We start from the raw sequence: 24585 nt of genomic DNA, 5'->3' as shown, positions 1-24585 counted from the left end.
TTGGGGACGACGAAGAAGATGATGATGAGGTTGTAGATAGCTCACAGCAAGCAAGCGGAGAAACCAGTTTTCCCGACAGCCAGGAACTGTTTCTCACCCTGGACCTGGAGCCAGTACCCCCCGAACCCACCCAAGGCTGCCTTCCGGACCCGCCAGGCAGAGAAGGGACCTCTGGTGAGTGTACCTTTTAAAATACTACACATGGTTTAAAAGCAAACATGTTTAATGATTAATTTGCCCTGGCATTCGCGACTCTCCTGGATGTACTCCCAAACCCTTTGCAAAAGGTTTCTGGGGAGGGCAGCCTTATTCCATCCACCATTGTGGGACACTTCACCACTCCAGGCCAGTAGCACGTACTCAGGAATCATTGTAGAACAAAGCATTGCAGTGTATGTTTGCTGCTGTTCAAACAACATCCGTTCTTTATCTCTCTGTGTTATCCGCAGGAGAGTGATATCATTCATGGTCACCTGGTTGAAATCGGGTGCTTTTCTTAAGGGGATATTCAGAGGTGCCCGTTCCTGCTGGGCTGTTTGCCTGTGGCTGAACAGCAATGTTCCCCGCTGTTAGCCACGGGGAGGGGTGAGGGGCTAGCCACGCGGTGGGAGGAGGCAAAATGCGACCTTGGAACGAAAGCACATGTGCTATGTATGTAATGTTAACAGCAAGGTTTACCATGAAAGAGTGTATCCATTGTTCTATAAACTGTGTCTTTTTAAATACCACTGTCCCTTTTTTTTTTCTCCACCAGCTGCATGTGTTTCAAGGATCACAGGATCTTCTCCTTCCCAGAAGCTAGCGAAGATTAGAAAGCGAAAAAAACACACTCGCGATTAAATGTTCTCTGAGCTCATGCTGTCCTCCCACACTGACAGAGCAGAGATGAATGCGTGGAGGCAGACAATGTCAGAGCGCAGGAAAGCACAAAATGACCGGGAGGAGAGGTGGCGGGCTGAAGAGAGGGCTGAAGCTGAAAGGTGGCTGCAGCGTGATGAGAGGAGGCTGGATTCAATGCTGAGGCTGCTGGAGGATCAAACTAATATGCTCCAGCGTATGGTTGAGCTGCAGCAAATGCAGCTGGAGCACGGACCGCTGCTTCAGCCCCTGTGTAACCAACCACCCTCCTCCCCAAGTTCCATAGCCTCCTCACCCAGACGCCCAGGAACACGGTGCGGGGGCCTCTGGCCACCCAGCCACTCCACCCCAGAGGATTGCCCAAGCAACAGAAGGCTGGCATTCAATAAGTTTTAAAGTTTTAAAGTTTTAAAGTGCTGTGTGGCATTGTCCTTCCCTCTTCCACCACCCCTCCTGGTGCTTTTCTCCTCCACCACCCCTCTTGGGCTATCTTGGTGGTTATCCCCCTATTTGTGTGATGAATTAATAAAGAATGCATGAATGTGAAGCAACAATGACTTTATTGCCTCTGCAAACAGTGATAGAAGGGAGGAGGAGAGGGGGGTTAGGTTACAGGGAAGTAGAGTGAACCAAGAGATGGGGAGTTTCATCAAGGAGAAACAAACAGAACTTTCACACTAGCCTGGCCAGTCATGAAACTGGTTTTCAAAGCTTCTCTGATGCGCACAGCGCCCTCCTGTGCTCTTCTAACTGCCCTGGTGTCTGGCTGTGCGTAACCAGCAGCCAGGCGATTTGCCTCAACCTCCCACCCCGCCATAAATGTCTCCCCCTTACTCTCACAGATATTGTGGAGCACACAGCAAGCAGTAATAACAGTGGGAATATTGGTTTTGCTGAGGTCTAAGCGAGTCAGTAAACTGCACCAGCGCGCTTTTAACCATCCAAATGCACATTCTACCACCATTCTGCACTTGCTCAGCCTGTAGTTGAACAGCTCCTGACTACTGTCCAGGGTGCCTGTGTACGGCTTCATGAGCCATGGCATTAAGGGGTAGGCTGGGTCCCCAAGGCTAACTATAGGCATTTCAACATCCCCAACAGTTATTTTCTGGTCTGGGAATCAAGTCCCTTCCTGCAGCTTTTGAAACAGACCAGAGTTCCTGAAGATGCGAGCGTCATGTACCTTTTGCAGCCATCCCACATTGATGTTGGTGAAACGTCCCTTTTGATCCACCAGTGCTTGCAGCACTGTTGAAAAGTACCCCTTGCGGTTTATGTACTTTCCGGCTTGGTGCTCCGGTGCCAAGATAGGGATATGGGTTCCGTTATGACCCCACCACAGTTAGGGAATCCCATTGCAGCAAAGCCATCCACTTTGACCTGCACATTTCCCAGGGTCACTCCCCTTGATATCAGCAGATCTTTGCTTGCGTTGGCTACTTGCATCAGAGCAGCCCCCACAGTAGATTTCATAGAATCATAGAATATCAGGGTTGGAAGGGACCCCAGAAGGTCATCTAGTCCAACCCCCTGCTCAAAGCAGGACCAATTCCCAGTTAAATCATCCCAGCCAGGGCTTTGTCAAGCCTGACCTTAAAAACCTCTAAGGAAGGAGATTCTACCACCTCCCTAGGTAACGCATTCCAGTGTTTCACCACCCTCTTAGTGAAAAAGTTTTTCCTAATATCCAATCTAAACCTCCCCCACTGCAACTTGAGACCATTACTCCTCGTTCTGTCATCTGCTACCATTGAGAACAGTCTAGAGCCATCCTCTTTGGAACCCCCTTTCAGGTAGTTGAAAGCAGCTATCAAATCCCCCCTCATTCTTCTCTTCTGCAGGCTAAACAATCCCAGCTCCCTCAGCCTCTCCTCATAACTCATGTGTTCCAGTCCCCTAATCATTTTTGTTGCCCTTCGCTGGACTCTCTCCAATTTATCCACATCCTTCTTGAAGTGTGGGGCCCAAAACTGGACACAGTACTCCAGATGAGGCCTCACCAATGTCGAATAGAGGGGAACGATCACGTCCCTCGATCTGCTCGCTATGCCCCTACTTATACATCCCAAAATGCCATTGGCCTTCTTGGCAACAAGGGCACACTGCTGACTCATATCCAGCTTCTCGTCCACTGTCACCCCTAGGTCCTTTTCCGCAGAACTGCTGCCTAGCCATTCGGTCCCTAGTCTGTAGCTGTGCATTGGGTTCTTCCGTCCTAAGTGCAGGACCCTGCACTTATCCTTATTGAACCTCATCAGATTCCTTTTGGCCCATCTTCCAATTGGTCTAGGTCCTTCTGTATCCTATCCCTCCCCTCCAGCGTATCTACCACTCCTCCCAGTTTAGTATCATCCGCAAATTTGCTGAGAGTGCAATCCACACCATCCTCCAGATCATTTATGAAGATATTGAATAAAACCGGCCCCAGGACCGACCCTTGGGGCACTCCACTTGATACCGGCTGCCAACTAGACATGGAGCCATTGATCACTACCCGTTGAGCCCGACAATTTAGCCAGCTTTCTACCCACCTTATAGTGCATTCATCCAGCCCTTACTTCCTTAACTTGCTGACAAGAATACTATGGGAGACCGTGTCAAAAGCTTTGCTAAAGTCAAGAAACAATACATCCACTGCTTTCCCTTCATCCACAGAACCAGTAATCTCATCATAAAAGGCGATTAGATTAGTCAGGCATGACCTTCCCTTGGTGAATCCATGCTGGCTGTTCCTGATTACTTTCCTCTCATGCAAGTGCTTCAATTTGCCCACTCCAAATTGATTCCCGACTGACTGGTAGCTGTCTGGCATTGCAAGCTTCCACAGAGCTATTGCCACTCGCTTCTCAACTGTGAGGGCTGCTCTCATCTTGGTATTCTTGCGCCTCAGGGCAGGGGAAAGCAAGTCACAATGTTCCGTGAAAGTGCCCTTAGAATCATCTCAGACCTGCAACACTATGCAGTCCCACCAGTCTGTGCTTGTTTCCTGAACCCAGAATCGGTGTTCCACTGCATGAACCTGCCCCATTAGCACCATGATGCCCACATTGCCAGGGTCCATGCTTTGAGAGAAGTCTGTGTCCATGTCCTCATCACTTTTGTCACCGCGCTGACATCGCCTACTCATCCGGTTTTGCTTTGCCAGGTTCTGGTGTTGCATATACTGCTGGATAATGCACGTGGTGTTTAATGTGCTCCTAATTGCCAAAATGATCTGAGCGGGCTCCATGCTTGCCGTGGTATGGTGTCTGCACAGAAAAAAGGCTCGGAACAATTGTCTGCTGTTGCCCTGATGGAGGGAGGGGCGACTGACGACATGGCTTACAGGATTGGCTTACAGGGAATTAAAATCAACAAAGGGGGTGGCTTTGTGAGAAACAGAATGGCCCCCTCAAGGATAGAACTCAAAACTGGGTTTAGCAGGTTGTTGATTTCACGGAGGGAGGGAGGAGAAAATGAATACAAAACAAATCTGGTCTATTTCTTGTTTTGAGCCACTTCATCTATCTTTATAGATCTTGCTGGCAACAGACTGTGCAGTACGACCGCTAGCCATCATCAACATCTGGGTGCTCGGCAGAAGACGGTGCAGTATGACTGCTGGCCATCATCTTCTGCTGGCTGCTGATTAAAAGACAGTGCACTGCTGGTAGGAGTCAATCACCATGAGACAAAACTTAAAAGGGAAATGACCTGGCTGAGTCACTCCCATGTTTGCCCAGGCGCCCCTGACCTCATCGAGGTCAGTTAAAAGAGCGCCCAGGACTACGTCAATGATGGCTACCAGTCATACTGCACTGTCTGCTGCCAAAAGGCAATAAACTGCTGCTGTGTAGCAACGCAGTACCACGTCTGCCAGCACCCAGGAGACATACGGTGACGGTTAGCTGAGCGGGCTCCATGCTTGCCGTGGTATGGCGTCTGCACAGGTAACTCAAGAAAAAAGGCGCAAAACGATTGTTTTGGTGGGTCTGACGATATGTACCCAGAACCACCTGTGACAATGTTTTAGCCCCATCAGGCACTGGGATTTCTACCCAGAATTCAAATGGGCAGCAGAGACTGCGGGAACTGTGGGATAGCTACCCACAGTGCAACGCTCCGGAAGTCGACGGTTGCATCGGTACTGTGGACACACTCCGCCGACTACATGCACTTAGAGCATTTGTGTGGGGGCACACACAATCGAGTGTATAAAAACGCTTTCTACAAAACCGACTTCTATAAATTCGACCTAATTTTGTAGTGCAGACATACCATAACTTCCATGAGTGGTTGCTCTTGGCAGGTTTTACTGTATTCTGGTCCTCCTCAGTAATGGCAACACCTCCCAACTTTGTGTCATCCTCAGATTTTATTAGTACATTCCTGCTTTTTGTGCCAAGGTCATTAATGAAAATGTTAAATAAGATTGGTCCCAAGACTGATCCATGTGGTACACCACTAGTAACCTCCCTCCAGTCTGACATTACCTGCTGTAGGCTCCTGTTAACCCGTTTCTTATCCACCTTTCAACTCTTGTATTAATCTAACTAATAATTTCCCATGTGGAACCGTATCAGACGTTTTACTGAAAGCCAGGTAGATTAGATTTACTGCATTTCCTTTGTCTAGAAAACCAGTTATCTTTTCAAAGAAAGAGATCAGGTTGGTCTGGCACAATCTACAGTTTGTAGAACCATATTGTACTTTATCCCAATTACCGTTTACCTTTATGTCCTTAACTATTTTTAACAAGATTTTTTTTAATATCCAATGTTATATGAGAGAAATGTTTTTGTAATAATAAACTTCATCTGTAATAGTCGGACCGTAGGCATATGATCCATTGTTCTCCATGTTAAGAAAGTTATTCCAAAAGAATTGTTCTATGGTATTCTGGGTATTCTCTTAAGTTCTACATCTGGTGCCTCTTTTACTTTATTACAGGAGTGGCCAACCTGTGGCTCCACAGCCGTATGCAACTCTTCAGAGGTTAATATGCGGCTCCTTGCATAGGTGCTGACTCCGGGGCTGGAGCTACAGACACTAACTTTCCAGTGTGCCTGGGGGTGCTCACTGCTCAACCCCGTGTCTGCCCCAGGCCCTGCCCCCACTCCACTCCTTCCCCCAAGGCCCCTACCCCTTCCCTCGAGCCTGCCAGGTGCTCACTGCTTTCCCCGTCTCTCCCCCCAGCCTCCTGCACATGCAAAACAGCTGATTGCAGCAGGCAGGAGGTGCTGACTGTCAGGGCTGCCTGTGGGTGGGAGGTGCTGGGGGCTGGAGCAGGGGGGAGCTGATGGGGTGCTGCTGATGTATTACTGTGGATCTTTGGCAATATACATTGGTAAATTCTGGCTCCTTCTCAGGCTCAGGTTGGCCACTTGTGCTCTATTACAATGCACCCAGAATTTCCCACAGTCCCTAGATTGCATAACTTCCTGAATAAGTCTCAGTTTAGAAATCTATATAAACTAATTGCATAGTCCTATAGCATTTATGGATCAGTGTGAATACCTACTATTTGCACGCCTAAATAATAATCTCATGTTTATGTCACTGTTTCCATCCCACTAGGTATAAGTGAAAGTAGAAAAGTAGAAACAGCTGAACAGTTCTCATAGGTACTTTTAAGGTTTCAGAAGTTGTATTAGGCATGGGAATTTTCTTTGTGTTTTTTTGAGAAGCTGCCACAAGTAAGCTGGATTAGCCATAAATCTAAAAAGTCTCCAGTCCCAGGCTGTTACTAAATCTTCCTCAAGAGTGCTAGGTACCAGCATTCTTGGAGTTTAGCTTAATTTCTCTTTCCTCTTTGCTGTGTTTTCAATACAACACCTAGTACAATGGGACCTCAGTCCTGACTAGAGCCTATAGGTGCTAAACACAGTAGACACTGTGCCACTCACGGCACAATCCACTGATCCAGCTCCAAACTGAGAGCGGGCTCTTGGATTCACGATTTGGATCCTAGTGTGCTCGCTGCCAGAGAGTGCTTAGAGGGGATGGAATGATGAGACTGCCTACAGTATTGGATCTGCTACTGCGAGCAGCAAATATCTCCAATGGCCAGTGATGAGACACTAGTTGGAGAGGGCTCTGAGTTACTACAGAGAATTCTTTCCCAGGTGTCTGGCTGGTGGGTTTTGCCCACATGCTCAGTGTCTAGCTGACCGCCATATTTGGAGTCATGATGGAATTTTATTCTGGGTCAGATTGGCAGAGACCCTCGGAGGGTGGGGAGGTTCGCCTTCCTGTGCAGCATGGGGCACAGGTCACCTGCAATTTAAAGTAGTGGAAATGTTGGATTCTCTGTAACTTGAAGTCTTTAAATCATGATTCCAGGACTTCAATAACTCAGCTAGAGGTATGGGGTCTACAGAGTGGTTGGGTGTGGTTTTTTGGCCTGCAGTGTTCAGGAGGTCAGGCTAACTAGATGACCTTAAAGTTCCCACAGGGGTCTGTACTGGGACCAGTATTGTTCAACATATTCATAAATGATCTGGAAAAAGGGGTAAACAGTGAAGTGACAAAATTTGCAGATGATGCAAAACTACTCAAGATAGTTAAATCCAAAGTAAACTGGGCAACAAAATGGCAGATGAAATTCAATGTTGATCAGTGCAAAGTAATGCACATTGGAACACATAATCCCAACTATACAAATAAAATGATGGGTCTAAATTAGCTGTTATCACTCAAGAAAGAGATCTTTGAGTCATTCTAGATAATTCTCTGAAAATATCAATGTGCAGTGGCAGTCAAAAAATCTAACAGAATATTAGGAATCATTGGGAAAGGAATAGATAATAAGAGAAAATATATTGCCTCTATATAAATCCATGGTATGCCCACATCTTGAATACTGCATGTAGATCTGATCATCTCATCTCAAAAAAGATATATTGGAATTGGAAAAGGTACAGAAAAGGGCAACAAAAAATGACTGGGGTGTGAAACAGCTTCCATATGAGGAAAGATTAATAAGACTGGAACTTTTCAGTTTGGAAAAGAGATGACTAAGGGGGGATATGATAGATGTCTATGAAATCATGACTGGTGTGGGGAAAGTAAATGAGGAAGTGTTATTTTCTCCTCATAACACAAGAACTAGGGGCTCAGCAAATGAAATTAATAGGCAGCAGGTTTAAAACAAACAAGGAAGAATTTCTTCACACAACGCACAGTGAAACTGTGGAATTCTTTGCCGAAGGATGTTGTGAAGTCCAAGACTGTAACAGGGCTTAAAAAAGAACTAGATAAATGGGTATAAGCCAGGATGGGCAAGGAAGCAAAACTATGCTCTGAAGCATCCCTAATCTCTGCCAGAAGCTGGGAAAGGGTGGGCATGGAGCACTTGATGATTACCTGTTCTGTTCATTTCCTCTGAAGCACCTGGCATTAGCCACTGTCGGAAGACAGAATACTGGGCTAGATGGACCATTAATATGACTCAGTATGGCTGTTCTTATGTTCTCATGAGTCTATGAGTACATTGCTGGCCTGAGGAGCAGCAGGTAGCATAGGTAGGGCAGGAAGATTGGCGTGCCGCCACAGAGCCATCCTTCCCTTGGCTAACGTTGGTGCTTCTTGCTCTCAGTTGCATAGCAGCAGCTGCAGTGTGAGACTACATGTTGGTTGTAGCCCACAAACACAGAGAATGCGGAGCAGCTTCACTTCTTTTTTACCCTCTCTGCCCAACTGAGTGAGCCCCCCCGTCTCTTTATTGGCCTATCATTCCACAGAGGGGTAAAAGGATAGGAGGAAGGGTTCTCAGGGATCTGAGAGACAAAGAGGAGGAAGCACTTCAGAGCTAGAGAACCATCAGAGTGAAAGAAGGGCACTCAAAGATTTGGGGGAGAAAAAGATGGGACTTCAGGGCTCCAAGGGCAAAGAGGAGGTGGAAGAGTGTGTAGAGTTTGAGGGGGCAGAATATGTGGGAGAGTCCTTGGGGTATAGGGAGGCAGCAGAAAAAGAGGACAAGGAGGAATGTCACTGAAGGTGTCACATGAGTTTATAGGAGTGATTTTTGTAGGGGAAGACTGATATGTGCTGTGTTTGGGTTTTTGTGGGGGCAATGCTGATGATGGGTGTCTATATTTTTCTATGATTTTGGAATAGAATATGTTGTGGGGAGGTGTGTTTTTGTTGTGGGGTTGGAGTTATTTGCTTTTGGGGGGAGGGGCACTAGCCTGTCGTGATAAGATTGTGTGTTAGGAAATATTTATCCATTATTATAAGAATTTGAGATTGGATTCTGAAAAATCTGTACAGCAGAACATTGCTAATTAACTGGGAGAACTATTGCAAATGATTGAAATTGACAATTTAGAATGTAAATAAATGCAATAGAAAAATATGGATAATGTAGCACAAAATGCATTATAATTTACTTTCAGGTACTTCATGGTGTTTCATAATGTGCAAATGATTTTTATATTTTGTAAAAGTAACAAATTCTTATAATAAGGAAACTTTATTATAATGTTGTGTCTGATATTCCTCAGTAGTAGGCAGAAGATACCTCTTGGTACAAATTATAAAATGTAAAGATTAGTTAATCTGGATTAGAGAAATTCTAATTTATTCCAGGTTGTTATGTTTTATGTTTGTTTCTACGGTGGTGAGGTAGTGTTCTGATGTTCTCGGTATACATGGTGAAATTCTGTGGAAAGGTCGATTTGGGTAGTCCAGTTTTGGATCATGACTCTAATGATCTGTGTAGATATTGAGCAGTAGAACTAAATTCTGCTGTAACTTGGACTTGGGTTTGAGTTGTGTGGTGTGTTTGTTTGTCTTTGCAACAGAGTTGCAGTTTTTTCTCATTTAAATAGTGTGCAGGGTCTTTTGTGCTCTAGCATCTCTTCCTCCATTTATAGAAACCTGTTTTATCAGTAATAGGATTAATCTCACTTAATTTTAGGCTTCTTCTTTCAGACTGTGTTGTTTTTATTTATCCAAACTCCATTAGCGTGTGCACCCAACTCAGTTGGTATGTGAATTTAGACTCCCTGTGGAGAGCTAAATAACTGGTTTTCAGAAGTCAAATGTATGTTGATGGGGTTTTTTAATCAATTTTCAAGTAAACTGCAAATACAAATCTAGCATAGTGCTTGTGCTGTGTCAGACTGAGGAAAGTTTATTGCAGTGTATCACACTAGTTGTCTGACAAGGAAGAAGCAGGATCAGACTTAAAAAGAGTATTATGCCTCCACTTGGACTTAGAGGGAAAGCAAGCTCCAGAGTCCTGGACCTTCCCTGGAGAATTGCCCTATTTCAGCCTCTAGATGTGCGCATCTGTGGACTGTCTGCTTGAATGCCACATCTGATCTTTAGAGTCTGGTAAGAGAACAAGGAGAAAGTTGGTCTTTAAAGATAAATGGGACTCCAAACGATATAGGGCTTTATACGTAATGCTTCAGATTGCCACTGGAAATACATTTCAAGCCAGTGCAGTCTGTGGTGTGTGAAAGAAATATGACCCATGCACCAACCTAAGTAATTAGGCATCCACATTCTGTACTAGCTGCAGTTTCCAAGTTATCCTTAACTTTGGCACTTGCTTGCCCTCTTCTTTCAACAAAGCTGTGCTTTTTGCCTGAGTGCCAAACATAGTACAAATAGATCAAGGAGCTATGTTCAGTACTTTCGGACAGATTCTGGGGCATGGACGGGGAGTAGCTGGAGTGAGTTGCATTCTAGCTTCCCCCCGGTGCATTGTTCCTTGGAGACCATAGCCAGTTTACACAACTTAAAGCAGCCCCTGGACTTCTGTAACCTGTGCTGGGGCTCAGGCTGTGGTAGAGAATCAGAGAGCTGTTAGTTCTCTGATTCTCTTCCTTTTTCCCACTGCCTGAGTGATTGTGTGCAAGTGGGGAACCATGTTTTACTCCATGTTTTTTTCTGGGATTAGGCACAGCCAGTTGAGCTCCTATTGTATTTTCCCTGGGGCTCCCATAGCCTGGTGGGGAAACTGGCAATGGAGGAGCCAGAACCATTCTCCTCCCTCCCTGGAGATGCAGCAAATAGCCATTGAGGGAGCTCCTGAGCCACTGCAGCAGATAAAGTACAGCAGCTGCTCAGGGCACTCCTGAGTCACATCAGAGCTGCTATTAGGACTGCACCAGAAGTGATAGGAGTCAGCTCGAGAGAGGGTCCCCCTCTATTGCCTCTCCATAGTAAAAGGCCAGGTTAAAACACTTCATTTTAAAAATCACAGGGTGTGGCCCAGAGAATGGACTTTAAATTAGACAAATACAATTTTTCTTCGTAACACAGACTCCTTCAAGAGTTATGTTGATGAAAACAATGTAGTGGTTTTAAACAATGACACCCCAACTCAAATTAATGCAGAATAGGTAATCTTTCTTGGTTAGTCCTGGAAATTATAACACCAGATACTGCAAGTAGACGCAGCTGGGAAATACATAAGGAAGAAGGAATGGGGAGTGGTCATTTCCCCATACATATTACTTTTCCAGGGCAAGGTAAGGTTGAATGTAATGGAAGATTACCTACCTGGAATTTTAAGAAAGCTTTATGTGAATGATGACAGAGAATTTCAATGACAATATAGTAAAAGGATTAATAGCAGCAGCTACTCTAGCCCTACCTAAGATATTGAAGTACCCCAAAACAAAAACTCTCTTCCATGGTGAAGTGAGGAGTGCAAAATGTCAGTTAAAGAAAGGAACAAAGTCTATGAAAAAGCAAAAAAATGCAATTAATAGTGAAGATGTAATGAAGTGTAAAAGAAGTAAGACAACAGCACAAAGACTTATTAAAAAAAATCAAAGAGCGTGTGAAGAGGTACTGCGGGCAGATAAATAAAGATACTAAGACATCAGAAATGTACAGGCAAATTAGAAGAATGAATGGAATTCAGACCAAGAGGAGTCACATTCCAAGCCCTACTAGGACTGACAAAATAGTTAGATGTTCTGATAATGAGAAAGCAGAAGTTTTGACAGAAGCTTTTCAAAGGGTGAGTAATTATGAAAATCAAAGGGCAGTTTTCCACAAGAATAAAATACAATTCATTGAAGAGAATCATGAACAGTGTAGTTGTTATCTTTATCTTTATTTTCTGAATGAATGGTTTTGTTTGTGGGAACTTGAGAAAGCTATTGATATCAGCAAGAATACATCCGTAGGTAAAGATAATATATGCAACATAGTGTTTAAATATCTCTTTGAAAGCAGTCTGAGGGTTCTCTTGTAATTATATAACTGTCATGGCCTGGTTGTGGGAGGCCAGACCTAGCAGAGATAGAGTCCGCAATAGACCAGAGTCAAGAGTCAGCGGGTCAGGATACCAGGAGATCAAAAGCACAAGACAAACTAGAGGTCAGAACCATGACTTAGGAACCAGAGTCAGGCTGGGGATCAGAATACTAGAGTGTCAGAGGCAGGAGAATAACTGGAGGTTAGGAACCACAAGTCAGATGCCAAGAGTCGAGCCTGGTCAGAATTCCAGGAAATCAAGCCACAGAGCAGGAAACATAAGGCACACAGTCCAGAACAGGGTGGAGCTTCCTGTTCCTCCTGCTGCCAGTGGACCAGTCAGCCGCTCTGGGATTCCACCAGTTGGACTTCAGAGGTGGAGCCTCACACTGGGGCAGGTCTTGGTGGGTCCAGATAAGCCATTGTCAGCAGGCTGCCAGGTGGAGGATTGGAGTGTGACTGCTCCCAGGAATCCTGCAGTCCTGGGTTCAAGATCTGTGGGAAATGACAATAATACTATATGGGGAAAAGGAGTGATAACAATAGAATAGAAACGTGCAGTAATTCTAGTGCAAAAATCAGGCAAACTGTCAAAAACATACAAATGCAGAAATTAGGCAAACTGTCCACAAAAGTAGTGCCTGTAGACCTATTGCCCTTACATCCTGCCTGGGTAAAAAGTATGGGGAGACTGATGAATGAAAGATTGGCTGCCTATTTGGAAAAGAGTGGCATTGTAAATGAGGTGCAGAGTGGTTTTTGGGGAGGAAGGTGCACCGTTGATCAAATTGTTAAATTAGAAACTGTATGGGGCACAAAGGTTTCATGATAGCTATCTTTATAGATATTGAAAAGTTTTATGACATGCTGTGGAGGGAGGGCGTGTTGTGCAAAATAGGTGCACAAGGAATAAGGGGAAGAATATATGGGTGGATTAGAGAATTTTTGAGTAAAAAGACTAGGCAGGTCAGAGTTGGGAAAATTATGTCAAAAATATGTAATGTTAAAAATGATACACCATGAGGAAGTGTTATCAGGCTGACCTTCTTTAATATAGAATAAATGATCTCCCAACATGAATAAGTGCCAGAGTAGGTGTCACTCTATTTGCAGATGATTGTGCTCTGTGGGTTAGGAGCAAGAATACTGAAGTGGGAGAAAAGAGAATCAACAAAGCATTACAAAAGACCTCTGACTGGGAAAATGCTTGAGGTTTCAAATTCTCCATCACTAAAATCAAAGTATTGGTCTTTATGATAAGGAAGGTTATAAAGGAATGTCAGCTATATATGTATGGAGAACAAATAGACATAGGTAAAAGGTTTTAATTTCTAGGAGGTAATATTTGATACTAAATTAGTTCGGAAAGATCATATAGACTGTGTTAAAGATAAACGTACAGGAAGTAGTAACCTGCTTATAAGTTTGGCTGGGACTGCTTGTGGGGTGGATAAGAAAACACTGTTGATAATATACAGAGCTTTAATCGGCCCAATTATTGACTATGGCCTGGGTGTCAGCATCAAAATCAGAACTTAAAAAATTAGATTTAATATAAGCACAGGCACTGTGAGTGTATGCGGTTCATTTATTACAACACCCATATACACACTACAGATCGCTTCTAGTGAAATGCCAGTTACGCTACAAATGAAACTACTGGACCTAACTTTCTGGGCCAAAGTTAATGGGAATTTCAGTGAGGAAAGTACCAAACAAATATACGAGGATTGTTGAGAATTTGGTTGGTGAATGATAGCACATGATGTGAGAAAGCCACATGATTGAGTTAAAGTGTGGAAGCAGAAGTTGAAAGGCAAGGAAAAACTAAACAAAGTCAAAACTATTAGTCGTTTTGGAAAACTGTAGGAAAATTAGTCGTAGAAAAATTAGTTATAGATGGAAAGTTGCATGTCCAAATGCGGATTTAAATTTATTTTATAAACGTAAGCGTAAAAAAGAAACAGTAGGTAATAAAAACGAAGTGTACCAGTATATAAATGAAAAGTAGTTGTTGTTTTTTTCAAATATATACAGGTGGATCCAAAAAAGAAAAAATAGGAAGAGTAGGGGCAGCATATGGTATACCAGAAGTTGGAATTAGTACATCTACCAGAACATCTGATTTTGTAGCTGTCATGACAGCCAAACTAGTAGCAGGAATGCTAGCATTAAATCGGATCTGAGGTGTACTCCCAACAGAAGTGGTCATTTTTTTTTATCTCAGTCTGAGGTCTTATAATAATAAAAAAAAAAAAAAGGTGTCTCAGTGTGTAGAAGTGATTTAATCAATGAAATAATATATTTCTAATGATAGCTACTACAGATGGGGATACCGTTAGCATTAGCTTGGATCCCAGAGCATATTGGGATAACAGGGAATGAAAAGGCAGACAATGAAATAAAAGGATTAGCATAGAAATACCCTTGGGTAAACAGGAATTTAAAAGCCTAGTACAGAAAAACCTAAAAAAGGAATGGCAAAAATTTGGGATTAGTGAAGAAAGCGGAAGAAGATTTTTTGAATTGTGCCATACAGCTGAGGATAACAACATACATCAGAGCCTGGGTAGAGTAAATGAAATGATTTAGTTTAGCGTACTAACCAGTTGTGACTTAAACAAAAATCTTTTTTGGATAAATAGACACAAAGATGGACTATGTATATTCTGTAAGGTGGAAGAAACAATTGATCCCCTTTTATGTGTATGTATGGGCTTTGATAAAGACAGGGAAAAGCTTTCTGAGGAACTCAAACATCTTAAGGTAACAAAAGTTACATTATGTTATTTAGTAAAGATATCAGAGATATGGAGTGGTATTAGAAAAGTGTTTTACCTGAAAGACAGAGCGCAGAGTGAGAGAATATAAACTGCTAAGTATTTAGGAATTAGAATTCATGGTAGTTATAGATTATTCAGTCAAGCTTCACCCCTCCCCCCGTAAAAAGACGACTCCTCCCTCAATGGCCACAGTTAAGACACCACTGCAAAAGAGGTTGAGTTTATTAATTTTCAGGGGCAATATTAAGGCCTGTCTGTTCACTCGGTCTGTTTCCTGAGGAATGTGAATTGAGAAAGAAGGGTTACTTGTCCATTTCTAGAGAGGGAGGGTGGGGCTTGTGATTCAAGTTATTTTACTGGCACTTCATATAGTTTGAAAGAGTAAACATAGCGATATCATTTTAAAGTATTAAGTAAGAACTGAAAATCATCAGATTGAATGTCTTTATCTTCCCCCAGTATTTCTTTGCCAAAATTTGCATGTGCATATGTTTGGGAGGGAGTCTTGTTTTAAAAATGTGCCTTTACATTAGGTCAGAGAGAAATTTCAAGGCATTTGGTGGAACTTAAGAAGAGTGGTGCAGGTTTGTGTGCCTTGTATTCTAGTCCACAGTGTGAAGCTGATGAAGAGGGGTACAAAACTGGCAGCTGGGAGTACTAAATATAGGGGCTGTACAAACATTTTCTTTTTGGTGCAGGAGGATAGAGTTTCGCTTGTCTGTTTTGTTATTGTCTACAGTTGTCATTTGTCAGATTTCTCCAGGCAGCCATTGCTTTAACCACTCATTTACTGTTGATCTCATTTTTTAAAAAAAAGTTCATTCTATTGTGGTCTCTAGGAGGTAGTTTTTCAGTGTAAATACCCAGTGTATCTCACCTCTTTGTTGCCAACCAGCGTAATAGGCTGGAAAACCAGCGTCCCATTACGTTTCATGGGCTTGATTCTGACCTCAGCTTTCTGGCATGTGTTGACATTTCTCAGAACATTTATTTTTGTATACATATATGCTGTGTGTCTGAGATTAGAGTCTGTCCCTTTCTTTTATTCTGTCTAAACATGATTGCTGGAAATAAGCACATTTTAATCCTGTTGTTATCTTTTGCTCAGATGATTTATGAAGGTCTTAATGTGGCGAAGAAAAGTAGAATATCACCTTGTTTTGTTAATAGAATTTTATATGTTTGACCTGTTGAGCCTCTTAACTATTTATTTTTGCTTCTCCTAAACAGTTAGCCTTTCCAGAGGCTTGAAAGTTGATTCAACCTTTTTATGCAGTCACCCATATCATCACTACACACTCATAAGGGTTACTAAGACCTACGTATATTGCCCCTTTCTGGGAGCCCTTCTCTGAGAACACTGGGGTTTTAATTCTAATGTAATACTTTCTTTCTACTTATTCACTGTAGACTGCTGTGCATTGTTTCCCACCTGATATTGAGAACATAACATCCAATTAATTCATAGAGGAATAATTTATGCACCTGAGAATGCACAGTCTCCTGAGTCTCATTCAAAAAGGAAAATCACTTCCTGCAACAGCCCCTCCCAACATTCCATTCTGTGTCATAAAAATGAATCACTAAGGTCCTGCCTAATAACAAGAGGCTTTACACAAGATGCTGCACACGCTTTTTTGAAGTACAGCCTTAAATTGATACCAGCTCTACATACATTTATTAAATCTGTTATTTGTCAAAATCTTTCTTTGTGGTGTGTAGATTCTATAAATACAAAATTATTATGATGATAGCCCACATGCAAATGAAATGATGAGAACATAGTTGATTCTTAGTTGATTCTATCAGTCTATCTCCTTGCTGTTCACTTGCTCCACAACCAGCTGTTCTAGATCAGTGCATGTAAGTCTTCCACCCCCATATCTCCACTATTCTGCATACTCCTTCCTACAGTGATATGGGGTCAAGCACCCCAGAAGAACTGCTCAATATGTTGAGCTGGAGTAACTTCCTTGCTTGGCCCCAGAGAAAAGATGGAGAGGTCCAAGACTCAACTTACAGACTGGTAGTTAACCACTCTCGTCCCACCTCAAATACTAATTATGGGTCTCAGGTTCTCCCATGCTGAATCCTTGGAGACCGTTCTTTTGTTCTGAGCAACTAATACATAAATAATAGTATTTGGAAATTGTTATTGGAGGATGTTCTCTATTTCTGGAAAGTATCAGGAGGATCAGCCTCTTCCTCCTTGGCTCTTGTCAGAGGGTCTTTCCAGAAGTATGCTCATCCTCTTTTCCTGATCATTATATCTTCAGAGGAGGAAAGAGGCTACAAACTGATGGTTCATGTACTAATTTTCTTGGCTGTCAAGAAGAGAGCTGTGAGCCAGAGAGATCTTGACATACTTACTTCACAGCAACTTAAAATTCATCCCCTGCTGAGTAATAATATGTGAACCAGAAAAGACCCTGACCCCCATTAAAACTAATTGTTCAAGCACAGTGCATCCCCATGCACCGACTTACCTAGATGTATATTTTATAATTACTTAATATTAATCTATAAAGCATCCACCTATCTTTCTAATAGAGGGCTCTGATTTAAAATATTGTATATTTTTATATATACTCTAATAGGAGAAATGAATGATCCTCTTTATTTATAACTTCTCAATGAGGATTGGCATGCTTGACTTCGCTGCATAGCAACAAGTCATAATTAACTGGGTTTTTTTATGACAGTTGTGTTGATGATTAGGAGTAGGAGTATTTGGTATCTTAGAACTGAGAAGATACCTTATTTATAGAAAGTGAAGAAAGAAAGGAGGAAAAAACTTTATAGTAATGTTGGAAAATGTCCATTAATGATGTATATACAAGGAAATATTTATGAATCCTCTTTACATTTTTTTAATTATTTTGAGTCACCAGATTAAAAATATCTATTGCCTTGCATTAGCAGGAAGATAAATGAACTATCTGGCCTCCTAGGTCTTTTCCATCTCTAATTTCTGTGAGCTTATGGAAAGAAATACAGGGAACAACAAACGCTTACATTTATTTTGATGGAAATAGTTCATGACATATGGCTACAAAACTCTTTTTTCTTCCTAGCTGATAAATGCAGGAATTGTCAATTCAGAACTTCTGAATATTTCATGCAATTTGTGAAGGTCTACAATATACAGAGAAACAAATAGTAAAAATAGAAAGAAATATTTTATATAGAGACACTTAAAGTATAGCGTGACTATATTGATAGGGAAATAGTTGGATAAAAAATGTTATAAGATTATCGTTTATTGAATTGCACATTTTTCTTTCAGTCAAGGAGTATTGCAAAGTAATATTTCCGTATGAAGCACAGAATGAAGATGAACTGACAATCAAAGAAGGTGATATTGTCATACTCATCAATAAGGTAAAGGCAGCATTTTCCTTTCATAAACCAGAATACAGCTTTATATATATATATATCAAAATTTCCATGCTGGGCACCTAACTCCATTTTGTGCCTTTGAAAATCTCCCTCTTAGCTCATAAAACTAAAAGAGTTTTTTGTTAAAACATGATAAAATAGGTGTCAGGAAGACCTACTTTTTTTTCTCTTTTGCTTCAGAGTCTTATCTTGATAAAATTAAGCAAAGCACAGAGTTTGTGTTTTCATGAGTTTACAAGTGTGACTGGAGTCCCAGGGGAGCCAAATGGGGTCACTCAACTAGGCTGAACTGCAAAGAATGGGGCAGGCAATCCCCAAAGCTGGTGGATATGCCAATACTTAGATTTACCAAACTGGCACATAACAGCTTCTATAATACCGCACTGGTAACCCAGAAGCCAACAACACAGTTCCCTTAAAGCAACCCAGCCTTAGGCCTCCACGCAGACACCCAAGGCAAATGTGATGAGGATTACTGAAAATCTTATTCATCATATAAAAAAATTCTACCAATCTCAAAGGATCCGACAGATTACCTCCCAAGGTTAATGAATATTTCAAATCTTACCCAAATACACACTTACAGACAATTCTTATTAACTAAACTAAAATTTATTAAAAAAGAAAAGAAGAGAGAGGGTATTGGTTAAAAGATCAGTATACATACACAGATGAGTACAATTCTTGACATTCAGATTCATAGCAAGGATGGTGAGCTTTGTAATTGCAAAGAGTTCTTTCAGAATTAGCTCATAGGTTCATAGTCCAATGTTTGTATTCAGGGTGATTCCAGACTGGGATTCTGAAGATCTCAACCTTTTGACTCAAGCTTCCCCTGTATCAAGCATTAAGCAGGTCTGAGATAAAAAGGATCAGGACCCCAAGCCCTTTTTTCAGGCCTTTTTTGGCATGTTGGTGTCCTTTGGTGAACAATAGGCAATTAATGGAGACTTCTTTCCTAAGCATCACCGGTAATTAGTTACCCAAATTAACACAATGCAATTTATCCATTAGGCAGTCTAACACAAACTTCAAAGAGACATTTAGACAATTACATGATTGCACCCAAGATGCATCTAAATGTTAATATTTCTTTTGATCTCTGAATCAATAGCTATAATGACAGACAGGAACTGTCTGTTTACATAGCTCACATATTAATATGAAATGAGTACACACATACAATTAGCATCACCTCTAATTTCTAAAAATATAGGTTTGCATTTCAAAATTCTAGCCAATCTAACATAGAATGGCTCTAATTACCATTTCTGATATGTCTTTACAAGTTGTCTCTGGGTCAGTTAGCCTGCAGGATGCTTAACCCTTTCTGGCTATGTGTTACACTTTGTATAAGATTTGTTGCAATTATATAACAGTGGTAGCAGTAATGATTTGCATGATTATATTTTAATAGACATCCCAAGTAATTATAAAACTCTTTGATTTGCACCCAGTGACAAATCCGCATTACCCAAATAAGCCATGGGTTGGTTCCTTTTCCAAATGCAACAGCCTTGGGATTAGATGGGAAGGATAGTAAATGTACACAAGCACAACAGCATCAGTGCAGTGCTTATATGTCCAGTTTGAGTGGGTTGCAGTGGTTTTTGTTGTGATTTGCTTTGCTTTGGCTTTTTTTGGTGGTTTGGTTGGGGTTTTGTTTTGGTTTGGTTTTATTTTTATTTTAGTAAGTAGGTGCTTTTACTAAGTGGCAAGCATGTGGTAATTGAATTTGAAAACAAAACAAAAACCCCAAAGACAATGGGTCAAAATGGTGTTATAGACACACACGCACACACACACACACACATACGCACACTCGTTGACTTAATATCATTACACGTGTAATAAGTGGCCCAATTTCATTAATATACTAAATATACATGGTTACAATTTGTGTTAAATAACTATATTATACTTCTGTAGTATAAGCCAAAGTTCTATTACTATCTTAATAGTAAGTTTGATTTTCTACATAATTTTTGTATGTCTGTGAACATTTGTAAATTATGGCTTAGCTCTCTATACTGGCAAGTATGACCAAAAATTGGTCAGATTATTTAAAAATATTCTGAATTAGGGCTGTTAAGCAATTAAAATATTAATCGCAATTAATCATGTGATTATAAAAATTAGTTGTGATTAACCACGTTAATAATGGAATACCATGTATTTAAATATTTTTGGATGTTTTCTACATTTTCAAATATATTGATTTCAATTACAACACAGAATACAAAGTGTATAGTGCTCACTTTATATTTATTTTTTATTATTATTTGCACGGTAAAAAACAAAAGAAATAGTATTTTTCAGTTCACCTCTTACAAGTATTGTAGTGCAACCTCTTTATTGTGAAAGTTGAATTTACAAATGTAGAATTATATACAAAAAATAACTGCATTGAAAAATAAAACAATGTAAATCTTTAGTGTCTCCAAGTCCACGCAGTCCTACTTCAACCAATGGCTCAGACAAACTTGGTTACAATTTGCTGGAGATAATGCTGCCTGCTTTTTGTTTATGTCGCCTGAAAGTGAGAACAGGCATTCTCATGGCACTGTTGTAGCCAGTGTCGCAAAATATTTATGTGCCAGATGCACTAAAGATTCATATGCCCCTTGGGGGGAGGGATAGCTCAGTGGTTTGAGCATTGGCCTGCTAAACCCAGGGTTGTGAGTTCAATCCTTGAGGGGGCCATTTGGGATCTGGGGCAAAAATTGGGGATTGGTCCTGCTTTGAGCAGGGGGTTGGACTAGATGACCTCCTGAGGTCCCTTCCAACCCTGATATTCTATGATTCTTTGTGCTTCAACCACCATTCCAGAGGACACGCATCCATGCTGATGATGGGTTCTGCTTGATAACGATCCAAAGTAGGACTGATGCACATTCATTTTCATCATCTGGGTCAGATGCCACCAGCAGAAGGTTGATTTTCTTTTTTGGTGGTTTGGGTTCTGTTGTTTCTGCATCGGAGTGTTGCTCTTTTAAGGCTTCTGAACGCATGCTCCAGACCTCGTCCCTCTCAGATTTTGGAAGGCACTTCTGATTCTTAAACCTTGGGTCGAGTGCTGTAGCTATTGTTAGAAATCTCACATTGGTACCTTCTTTGCGTTTTGTCAAATCTGCTGTGAAAGTGTTCTTAAAACAAACACGTGCTGGGTCATCATCCAAGACTGCTATAACATGACATATATGGCAGAATGCAGGTAAAACAGAGCAGGAGACATACAATTCTCCCCCAAAGAATTTAGTCACAAATTTAATTAATGCATTATTTTTTAATGAGCATCATCAGCATGGATTCATGTCCTCTGGAATGGTGGCCGAAGCATGAAGGCATACATCTGCAGGGCTGGCTCTAGGCACCAGCTGAGGAAGCTGGTGTCTGGGGCGGCAAATCAGAAGGGGGCGGCACTCCGGTGTGGGGTTTTTTTTTGTTTTTTTCTTTTTCCCCCTTCCTCGGTGGCACTTTGGCGGCAGCTTATCATTTTTACAGTGCAAATATTTGTAATAATAATATAAAGTGAGCACTGTACACTTTGTATTCCATGTTGTAATAGAAATCAATATCTTTGAAAATGTAGAAGAACATCCAAAATATTTAATAAATATTTAATAAATTTCAATTGGTATTCTATTGTTTAACCGTGCAATTAATCACGATTAATTTTTTTGAGTTAATCGCATGAGTTATTTGCAATTATTTGACAGCCCTATTCTGAATATAAATATAGTTAATGAGTCAGTATACATATTGAAAGAAAATCCAATCTAGTGTCTCAAAACTGAATGCTTGTTTGTCCCTGTCCTTTCTCCGTTGCTAACATATTTAATATTTATCCAGCTTTCATGGTGAGCCCATGTGTTAATTTTCCAGCAGGTTGTATCACTGCTTATGGTGGGGAGCCTAAACAGATAATGGGTAGGATAGGTGAGCAGCCAATACACAGTTAATTTAACAAGTATAAATAAGTAGGACATGTAAAATATGCTCAAGTTACTCCTCAAGTCTGGCTGTGGAAGTTTCTGACGGGCATCATGACAGTGACCCAAATGTAAAGAGGATGGGGACTTCGCAGATAGTGCCCTCACTTAAGCAGGAAAAAAAACCCATAGGGAAAGCATTAAAACACTAGAGATAATCTAAACCTTCACAGACATGCATGCTGTTACACGTGTGCCTACCTGCCAAGAGCATGTGTAGAGTTTGACTTCAGTGGATTGTAACTTTTCAGCTATCTTTTTATTCTCGTCTTCCCCTTTAGTTTGTCAAAATAAGGAAAACCTATTGTTTTGCCAAACAAATTCAGTCCTGTTATCCTTTTGTTCCACTTGTATACATAGTCTTTCCTCATGGATGCACAGAGATATTACAAGAATTGTTATGCTAGAGATGAATCTTGCATGCTGTGTAGGGAATTGATTTCTAAGTGTAAGGTGAATCTGAAATAGGTTGAGTATGTTTTCTTCTTAGGAGTCCGGTGGCACGGCTACGCCTCTGATACTTTTCTTCTTAGATTTATCAGGACCTTTGGTACAAAAGAAATAAAATAATCTCATTAGTTTGTCAACTAACTAATAGCAGAATTGGAGTACTGTAATGGTTTCCAAATTACTTACTTATAGTTGCTAACAAAGATGAACTTGCATACGTGGACAAAAAATTAAACATAAGCCTTGCTAATTTTGGATCTTCTTTATTTTTCTTTTTAAAAAATTAATTTGAAATGAATAAGTTGTTCATGCAGAGGAGCTGTTTTCTCCCAATATTTGTCTTCATCCTGCTTGAAAATCCATTGTGACATCAGTCATACCTTGAAACTGAAGTCATGATCTATCCCTTTTATTCACTTATCAATCAAAGGAATACAGTGTCCTACTAGTTTATCCCATTATGGTCATTTGGAGGGGAACAGAGATGTTATTGATGAATAAGTTTTTTGAAGGCCATAATCTTTTACACTTTGCTTAATGAACTTCCTTCTTTAGAATGTGTTTGCAATAAAATAAGTTAAATAATTATTCAGAAAATAAAATGTTAATTGAGGTTAGTAAATATTAATTGGGGGAAAACGAAATTTGTTGTGTTCCATGTAGACTAAAGGTAGTAAACACGAGTCACCGCTGTATTTGAAAGACCACTTTTTCTGGAATTTGATTCTTTATTGTTCCATTAGTTTTATAACTTTTGGTTTTTTAAATAAATTGAGTATCCCTCTGTAGTATCTTTTAGTTCATCTGGCCTTCACTGAAACTATTTCTGACTGGATAGAGGCTTTCACTGAGGTAATTTTTAAAGATTGTCCATTACCAAATAGAAGTTGCTTTAAATTTTGTGGCATGTACTCTTTGTTGACCGAGCCTTTGTTTTAACTCCAGTGAGGTGTCTGATCTCCAGGCAAGGACAGCAGAGTCTTACTCCCACTATTTCTTCTAGATAGATTCATCTTTATGTAAAACCAGCAACAGCTGCAGCTGTACTATTGAGCCAGAACTACTGCATTTCATATTCATCCCTTCTTTACGACCCCCATAGCCTTGACGAACATATCTTTCTTTGATAATAGCTGAGTTGATGATTTGACTGGCCTGATCAATTCTTCCAAACCTGTAATCAACAACTTCTCTCTGGGTATTCCAGTATTTCCCAATATTCTCTAATCTGATATTACGCAAGACAAATTGCAGAGATTTTCGTTAATTATATATTTTCTTTTTTTCTGTGGTTTCTCATAAGCCTTTTATCATTAATTGTTCATTGAGCATATCCCTAGTGAGTGGAGACACTCAGTGCAAAGGTGCTTGGCGCTCCTCCATAGTTCATGCTTTTGTGCTTTGTCTGAACTGTACCCTAATATCTGAGATAGATGTTGAAGAAGCTATTGCTTACCCAGTAGTCATCCTCCAGATCTCTGGACTCAGCCTTAGAAACGAAATTCTATAGTTTGTTAGGGCAGAATTCAAGTGGTTGGTTCAGGATCTTTGCAATAGGAGTCTCGAAACAGGTGGAGCTCCCTCCCGGCTCTTAATGTAATGTACATACCGGGTATTTTGTTTGAACCTAGCCCCCACTCCTGGACTTCTTGGATAATTCAAAGAACAACACAAATGCAAACCTGTCTATCGTGGCTTTTTCTGATGAGATCTTTCCGTCCTAGAACCCAAGTCATTCTGCCTAAGGAATCTCCCTCATATCCAGGGTGGAATTAATAGTCACATCTGCCACAGCAAGTCATCAGGAATTAATCAGTATCTTTATACAAGGCTCTTCTTCAAGTAGAGGCAGCCATGTATTCTATATGGATACACGTTCCCCACGTAGCAGAGCTGGGGAACTT

The 24585-nt window shown here is 41.0% G+C and overlaps 1 protein-coding gene across 4 annotated transcripts in view; it reads left to right on the top strand.

The window, feature by feature from the left end:
* Positions 1-24585, top strand: part of SH3KBP1 (SH3 domain containing kinase binding protein 1) — a 339518-nt gene that overhangs the window by 249536 nt on the left and 65397 nt on the right. For all 4 annotated transcript variants that reach the window (XM_073356811.1, XM_073356821.1, XM_073356827.1 and 1 more), the window contains one exon: positions 18127-18221. In XM_073356811.1, coding sequence (XP_073212912.1) covers positions 18127-18221 — 95 coding nt within the window. The remainder of the gene's footprint in view (positions 1-18126; positions 18222-24585) is intronic.

The sequence above is a fragment of the Lepidochelys kempii genome, chromosome 1 (assembly GCF_965140265.1).
Source record: "Lepidochelys kempii isolate rLepKem1 chromosome 1, rLepKem1.hap2, whole genome shotgun sequence".
NCBI lineage: Eukaryota > Metazoa > Chordata > Testudines > Cheloniidae > Lepidochelys > Lepidochelys kempii.
The sequence above is the reverse complement of the archived record's forward strand: the minus strand, read 5'-3'. Positions and strand labels throughout refer to the sequence as shown.